At 47.2% G+C, this 8618-nt stretch overlaps 1 protein-coding gene across 7 annotated transcripts in view; it reads right to left on the bottom strand.

Moving 5' to 3' along the window:
* Positions 1-8618, bottom strand: part of MORC2 (MORC family CW-type zinc finger 2) — a 56181-nt gene that overhangs the window by 5590 nt on the left and 41973 nt on the right. For all 7 annotated transcript variants that reach the window (XR_001865945.1, XM_008642943.2, XM_017746512.1 and 4 more), the window contains 4 exons: positions 8130-8235; positions 1687-1819; positions 821-895; positions 335-709 (listed from right to left, as the gene is read on the bottom strand). Coding sequence is in view for 6 of the 7 variants with exons in the window: in XM_008642943.2 (XP_008641165.1) it covers positions 335-709; positions 821-895; positions 1687-1819; positions 8130-8235 (689 nt within the window). In the remaining variant the exon portion in view is untranslated. The remainder of the gene's footprint in view (positions 1-334; positions 710-820; positions 896-1686; positions 1820-8129; positions 8236-8618) is intronic.

Genomic DNA, 8618 nt, shown 5'->3' with positions numbered 1-8618 from the left:
CGCAAAGAAAAAAAAAAAAAAAAAAAAAAAAAAAAAGCCCAACATCCAGTATTGGTGCTTTTCCGGAAGGTTTTAGAGGAGCTGCTACATCATCATGAAAACGCTCACCCCACCACTCCACATGCCTTTTTTTTCTGGAGAAACAATCTGGTCTAACAGGAAAGAGATGAGACAAGTCTTCTCGAGGGGTGTAAATGGCACCCTAACCCACAAGTAAAGTAAAAGTTCTCTTGTCCTGTGCAGGGCCCACAGTGCACATCCCACAAGGCAGAGCAGACAGGCTTAGCAGGACAGTGGGTGAGGAGCTGAGGGTTTTCATCCCGTTGATTCTTACCTGTGAACATCTGCCAGAGGCAGATTTCTTTACTGCTGGCACCTTGGCAGCTTTTGGATTGGGTGTCTCACGTGGGCTTTTGGGGCTCTGAAGGCCAGAGAGGGACTTCATGCTTGTACCTGGTTTGGCAAGAGTTTTTAAAGTGCTGTTAGACTTCCCAGCTGTCACAGTGTGATGCTGTGTCCTGGAAGTGCTGGCTTCCTCCTTGAAGAGCACGCTGGCTAGCTTGGGAGAGCTGCTATTTGGATGATCTGAAGAGCTCTTTTTCAGCTGACTGCAGGACTTAGGAGGAGGTGAAGATCCTGGTGGTCTGCTGGGAGCATTCTTGATTGCATCAGGCAAAGGAGGAGATCGTGGGCGCTGACTTCGGGTGTGCTGAAACAAAGGGGGGTACAGAAAGAGGAAGAGTAGAAGAATGGGGATCTGCTGTTCAGAGCAGCTAAGGAAGCACAGAAGAGTAAAAGCCTACAGCAGGATCCCATTTACCTCCCTTGAAGGCCGTGTGGTCACTTCCAGAGGCAGTTTCTTTAAGTCAGCCTGAGATCGAATTGGAGTGGTTTTCTACCAAAAAAAAATCAGAAAGGTCATGTTTATAAGCTGCCAGGGGCTGCCTGAACCCATTGCAGCAGTTTTCCAGGCTAAAACGATTATAAAGTGTGTTTTGTGTCCTTCAAGAGACATCTCTTCAGCTGTCATTCCCATTTTCCCAACAGAAAATTAAATGTAAGCTGAGATGGTCAATTTCTGTTATTAGAACAGAACAGCCCCAGCACCATGAAGGAGCATAGGCGGTTTCAGTCTCAGCAGCAACCCTTTGCACAAGGAGGTCCATTGATGCCTTTTCCTGGTCTTAAAATCAAGAGGCATACATGGTTAGAAGGGGAAAAGGGATTTTACCTTGGTATTTATTTTTAAGGATCCTTAGGTGTACACGTCCAGATCATATGCATCGAGATGCACCCCGCCGAGTCTGTCTCTGAGTGTCTGTGTGTCTCTCCCCGCCCCAACATTGGGTATAACATTATAGGTTTTACTAATTAGCGTATCTATCAAAGATTCCCCAATGAGAGGCTCAAGTGAGCCCCCCCTCCCCAAGGAACCTTCCCCTGGATGGTTCTATCTTGGTTTACAGAATATGTTCTGGAGAGGACCTTGGGGTCTGGGGCACACTGATCCCTAGCTACGAAGCTTCTAAAATGTTTAGTCTCTTAGCTTGTCCAAGAATGTAGGCAAAAAGCACTAGGAATACAGAAGTTGTAAAAAGGTATAACAGGGGTATAAAAGAAAAGGCAAAAATCTTCATGGCATCACCATCACACCTGCTCTGCTTAGCTGGAGACCTCCAGACTCACCTGCAGAGCTTCCAGCTTTTCCTGCTGCTGGCGGATTTTCTCTGTCAGTTGTTTCTGCTTTTCCTCATGTGATTTCAAGTCTTTTTTTAGAGTTCCCAGTGGTACCTTCTGCTTCTGCTCTGCAGCCTCACATCTAGCATGGAGGGAATGCAAAACAACCTCAGCAAGGACAGCAGAACCTGTACCGTCTCACGCAGGATTATCCCAACATCCCGTTCCAAATGCAGCAGGAAAGCCGCTTGCCTTTCTGCAGTAGCCACAATCGCAAAAGCAGTGGTTTTCATCTTGGAAAACAAATATGAATTAAGGATTGAAAGTACAGTTGTTAATAAAAAGGCATTTATGCTGGGAATCACCAACTCAGAGCCCAGGAACTGTGATAGCTGTGATAGCTTCTGTACTGCATCTGTGCTCGACTTTTTCAGCAATTTCCCTTCCCATCAGCTTATGTCTTCATATCAGTTCCTCTTTCTACAGATTTCTTTTCCTTCAGAAAGGAAAGCACAGTACCAGGAACCCATGACTAAGACGTTGTTACCACAAGCCCTCCAGCCTCAGATGCCTTCTGCCTTGCCACTCAAGGCCACGCAGCTTCCTTTGCAATATCCTGTAGCTATTTGCTTTTTCCATCCTGTTCAGCCTATGGCCTACAATAGTGGTGAGTATCCTACTCTCTCAGGTCCTCTCAGGTGCAGAATCCTGGAAGAGTCCTTGAGAGAGAAAGAAAACAGGTAGGAAATACTCTCTCAAATGGACTGGCATCACCTGCAAAGTGCTGGCTGAGCAGCTGGCCCTCAGGAGCACTGCCAGAGGAGGAAGAGGGGACTGAGCCCAGGCTCATCTCCTGTCACCAAATGGAGTCATGGAAAGACAGACCAGGATCAGCCCTGCTGGGGTGAAGTCATGCAAGAATGGTTTGAGCCAGGAAAGCAGGAGATGGCCCTTATACAACACAAGAGATCTAGCAGATCTCACACTACATTGGAGACAAGCTGGCAACCTGCAGGTGTGAGTCTTATTAAGTAAAGGGAGGACCCTGCTCTCACTGTAGAACACTCAAAGCTCCAAGATGCTGAGGAGAGATGATTTTACCAAGATCTCTGACTACCAGATACACACTCATCAGCTTTGTGAGTGAGAAGGAGCACAAGCAGCAGTTCCTCCATCAACCTCTTCCCAGCCGAAGCACTGCTGGGGTGTTTTCATAGAGTGGTTACTTCCTTGGCTAAGTGTTGGAGTGAAAGCTCCCCTGGACCCAGGCCCAGAGGGAAGCCAAAGCACAGGGGTTGAATTAAAACCTTTGGATAAGCTGAGATGCATGAAGTCACACCAAAGTGAAATGGAAATATAGATTTTTAACTTTTAGTAGAAATATATGCTAAGCGCTTTAAACATTGAAAAGCTGCAGCAAAGAAATCTTAAACACAGTTTTTACTGCAGCAGTGTTACCTTTTCACAGAATTTCTTTACTTTAGACAAAACATAGATAGAACTATACTATTCACATTTTTTAGATAGAGTGTTCACATAAATAATAAGAGCTGATAGAAACTATATACGCAAATCTGTGTAATACCTATGTAACACTTGTGTAAGACTTACGACTGTTAGAATTAGACCAGGATAGGTTAAGAAAAGAAAAACTAGAATCGTGTGTTAATTTCATTGGTCAATTAACAAATAATCCACACTTTTGTAAGTTTAGATAACAGAAGAAGCAGCTGTTTTCTACTTGCTGTCGGCCTGCTGCTGCTGCTGCTGCTGTTACTGCTTGGCCTTATCATGTAACCCCTTCAAACTCTACCTTCAGAAAACTGTGAGACCATGAAATAAAGAACTTAGCAGGACAGCAGCCTCCTCTGCTCTTTCACCCTCGTCCGAAAAGGAAGGGTATCCCATCAAAAGCTCAACAGCTAACGAAGTGTGTGTCATCACTGCAAAATGACTGCCTGACACCAAACCTGCAGTTCCTAAACACAAAGTTGAACAAGTGGCACCATACACAGGTTTCCCAGCAGAGAAATGCATCTTCCAGCTCATGGCAAGGCTGGAAGCATTGCCAAGCTGTGTCTTACAGCACAGTAAAGAATGAAAGCACCATGAGTTCTGCGACTAGAAAAATTCATGTTATTCATGGCATCCAAACCCAGAGGTTGCATCACTGGAGGCAGCAAACCAGAACAAAGGATTATCTTGGTAGTCAGAATGGCCTAAAACCAAGACTCTGGTAGTGCTCAAGGAGCTTTGAGACACACAATCATGTTCAGCTGGTGCTTCAGCCACCCATTCAAATGACATTTAGGATCCAGCTGGATATCAGATAGGAGAACAGAGGCAAGCGAGCCCGACACTATTTTACAGTGTGAAACAGGGACACTGCCTTCTCTGTAATAAAGTGAGTGATGGTGGCACCTAGTGCTGACCCCAACACAAACAGTGGCACTGGAAGGAGTGACTGCTTCCCATGACAGAGACCGAGAAGGGTGTTCAGCTCCCATGATCTGGAACATGCCATGAGCAGCCACTGAAGTGTAGGTGGACAAACCAGAAGGGTGGGGAACAAGCTCGATGCCACCAGTGGACACTGGGCTGAGGCAGCCAAAACCACCATGTGATCTCTGATGCCAGGAGAGTCTCAACACCAGCTCTGACATTGCTTCATTTCCAATTTGGCTGAATGAGACCCTGCACAGACCCTCACGGTACACAAGCTTGAGAACCCTACCCATGTGCTTCTCAAATCCTGTCATCCTTCAGACACTACAAATACCTGGAATGGTCAGGACACAGATGTGAAGGTGTCCAAACTCTACACAAAGACCCAACAGTGCAGCACTCAGAACTGGCCCCAGCCAAAAGCCAGAGGAATGTGGAGCAACTTCTGCTTCATGTAAAGGACACAACTGCACTTGCTGCTGGAAAGCACACGTAAGCCTCCTTAATCAAAAAATGTTCTGGAGTTATTTATTTTTCCAGAGTAAGACTCCTGAGATCCCTTTTGAAGCTGAAATGACCAGAAGTTTGGATCACCAGTGCCATGCGCTCTACCTGCCCTTTCCCAGCTCCATGTATGGGGGATGTAGGATGGCACAGCATGCATGGCAGAGGCACTCGGGACTCACTCCAAACAACACCCCTACATGTTCTCACATGAAATGCAGCCACCCACCCCCAGCCATCCACAATTTTCAAGGTATTGCAAATTAAAAATTAAAATTCTTTCATCTGTAAATCAAGTTCCTGGTAGGTGATACAACAAAGACTACATCTGCAGACAGAAGTGCACAGATACAATGGCAGGTGAGGGGACCTGAATAACACCCTTCCACGGCTACCCTCGGTCATGCCAGGAGCTAGCAGCCCATCTAGGGTCCATTTCCACAAGCCCAGAGGCCCAAAGGCAGCTCGGAGAATGTGAATTTGGCTTGGTGGGAACTGGGGAATGCAAATCTGTTCAGAGGAACAGAAACCCCCTTTGGGCTCCTGCCTCAAGTCCGCCTCAGTTCCCGATGTTTCGTCAATGGGGGAAGCCCTCTGAGACATCTTTTGGACCAATGGGAGGAACCAAAACCAGGTAAAGGAAGGGACTGAGATGATTCAGGGAAGAACAAACATGGGAAAAATAGACTGTAACAAGGGCCAGTTGTACATAAACCATTGGCTGGTCAGTACATCTCTGTGTACTAACCTCCATGTCTCCCCTTTTCCTAGGCAAGGGCCTCCATTCTGTGTGCGGACCTGTGTACTGGGGTGCAAGAGCCAGCAGCTGGAGTGGGACCACTGGTCACAGTGGCCCATGTGCCTGAGTACCACCAGCTGCTGTGTCTACAGACACGTGAATGAACATGAGCCACAGGAACTCCAGGCCAGAGGAGCCAACCAGGAGGTGACTTGGGAGCAGGGGAGGGGATGTCCAAGGGTGACCCACAGGCGCTGATTGCTGGAGGGACAGATGAGTCCTGCCCAGCTGATGGAGATGGGTATAGGGGTATAGGCAGAGCTATGGGTGTCTCTAGGCAGAAAGCACTTGGGAAGAACAAAGATCCCGATCCAATCAAGACAGAGAGATGCTCAGTGTGAGACACTGGGAGGTCTGTAGTGTGTGTATGTTAAGTGTACCCACAGAAGGAGGTCTGTACACCTCACCCCCTGGGACTGCAGACCTCAGGGCCTGTCTATCCAGTGCAAGTAAGCAGAGGCATGGGATCTGGAAGCCAGGTATGGGTATGACCATTTTCACTAGTGGTACTTCATCCTGACAGCCCAGTGCAGTCTTGTGTGAGTGCTGCACATGCTCACCTGTGCTATGGGGCTGGATGTGTGCACATACATGGTCTGTCTGTGTTTTTGTGTGTCTACAAGCAACATCTTCCCAGCCTCGCTACTACTTCCACCTGAAGGGCTGGGGATGTGGCAACTCCTTCTTAGGTTCCAGGCTCAGCCCTGCCCCAGCATTTTGTCTAAGAACATCCTCAGCATTGCCAGACTCCTCAGAGCTCTACAGCAGGAGCTCTACATACACATGGAGCAAACAGGGAAGTTAGCACAGGTATTTTTCCACTGGGAGGTACCAAAAGGAAGAAACCAGAAAATCAATACTTCGAAATAGCATCAGTATTCTGTAAAATTTTCAGCCATAGATGTTAAAATTTTTATTCCAATCAAAAGTTACTGCCTGGATTCATTCCCTTTGTCTTTAAGCCCTGAGCCAAAAGACTGGAGTTACAGCGAAGCAGCTTCCCTTCCTTACACAATACAGACAAGAACTGGCTTCCAGCAGCGTTGCTCTCCACAGGGTAGCAGCCTAGAGCAATAATCTTCCTCACTCAAATAAATGACTAGATTCTACCTGTATTTTGTAACTGTAAAAAACATCACTGGAAAGTGAGTCATTGTGCTGCTCCCTCAAGCATGCAAAATATCCCTCCCGGGCTCACCCCAACGCAGTGGAGTTGCTGCAGTTTGGTCTCTGATAGATGGGAGCTGTAGAAGCAATAAAGACAACTGTAAAGCCCCCCCTGAACTCACCAGCCTGCACCATGACAGTTCTCCAATTGCCATCTATTCTGCCCATGGCAAAATTAATATAATCTAAACCTACATTAGTATTTCCAGTGCCAGTGCAGAAAAACCACTGTCCTGGGTTGCAGTGTATTCTATTCCTCATGAGCTGTTGAAACCAGGTGGGGCAGTGTTTCCTTGCCTCCTCCCCCCAGACTATCTTTCTGTTAATGGCCCATCATTGTCCTGCTGCATGACTCAGAGATAACTCCCTCCTCTTCTGTTAATGAACCTAATCAACGCCTGGCCTCATGACTCATCCCATTGTGAGATGCTCCACCCAGAGGGAGGAACCAAGCATTCCATCCTGGATATAATCTGAGATTCCGAACACCAGAGACAACCTTTCCACTGGATTTCCAGAGGACAGGAACTACATAGCCACCACTGGACCTTCTGAGGAAGAGCAGACCCTTTCTACAGGATCACTACTTCAGCAGAACCACATCTACCACTTCAGGAGGACTGTGGCCACCATTTTATCAGACTGCTACTGCCACCCTGACTAACAGGGTCTCGGGTTGTATCCTGACTCTGTCAGTTTAAACCAGTGTTTCCTGCTTTTTTTTTTTTTTAATTTCCCTATTAAATTGTTATTCTGACTTGGTGCCTCCCACTGGTTTGTTCTCAAACTAGTACAACCACCAAGGATCCGAACTTCACCATATCACTGTTTGAGGCTAGACACAGCTCTGGGGTCCCTCTGGTTCCATCCTGCTCAGGCAGGGCCACCCAACACCAGGAGCCCAGGACCATGTCCTGGAATATCTCCAAGGATGGAGACTGCACAGTCTCTCTGAGAAACCTGGGCCAGGATTTGGTCACCCTTGCAGGGAAAAAAGTGTTTCTGATGTGCAGAGGGATCCTCCAGCAGTCCAGCTTATGTCCATGGTGTCTGGTCCTGCCACTGGGCACCATCGGGAAGAGTCAGGTTCTGTCTTCTTTGCCTTTAGATGTTTGTATACATTGATGAGAACCCCCTGAGCCTGCTCAGCTCTGGGATGGACAGCACACACCAGTGCTGGAGCTGTTCCTCCCAAGGACAGGACTTTGCATTTTCCTGGTTGAATGCCAGGAGGTTTCTGCCGGCCCATTTCTCCACCCTGCAGGACCCTCTGGATGGACCTGTGACTGCCTGGCTTGTCAGCTGCTCCTCCCAGTTTGGTGTCACCTGTCACTTGCTGTCCTCTGCACATTGCAAATGCCCACCCAGCATTCAGTTCCCAATACACTTGCCATTGCTGCCTTTTCGCAGACTGTGAGCACAACTTAAAGGTACAGAATCCCTCCAACTGTTTTCAAAGAACAACTGACCAGGAAAAAGTTCCACATGTGCAGATAAGGCACCCTGCAGAAAAGTCTTAATATTAACTGATTCTTACCTGTCTTGTTCAGGATCAGGGTTCATGGAGCACACCCAGCTATCAGGGTAGTTCTTCTCCACTGAGCTCAGTTGGAACGGGAGAGTCCGCCACTTCAGACAGACATCTGTCAGAGAGATGCTTTGCAAGTCAGAAATACACAGCCCAAGACACATCATTTTTCTTCCCATAGCCCATTTAACGCCCAAGGACCACACCAAAGTGTATCCAACAACAGTAAGACTAGTGGCCAAAAAAAAATGAGACAGTCACGGAATGTATGGAGTCAATTCTTTCTTCATGCTCACAAAATGCTTGAATGAAACTCTCAAAGACATCCCTAACAAGAACACAATGAAGCCTGGCATCAACCAATACCAGAGGACCTCACACTCCTGGTGCAACAATGGCACATACAAACCAAACTGAACAGCCAGTCCTAACATCACAGCTCAGCCCAGCAGTCAGGCTGTCTCTTACTTATCCAAAAAAAAAAAAAAAAAAAAAAAA

Source organism: Corvus brachyrhynchos, unplaced genomic scaffold (genome assembly GCF_000691975.1).
Source record: "Corvus brachyrhynchos isolate BGI_N302 unplaced genomic scaffold, ASM69197v1 scaffold19, whole genome shotgun sequence".
NCBI lineage: Eukaryota > Metazoa > Chordata > Aves > Passeriformes > Corvidae > Corvus > Corvus brachyrhynchos.
This window is presented reverse-complemented; position numbering and strand designations above follow the sequence as displayed.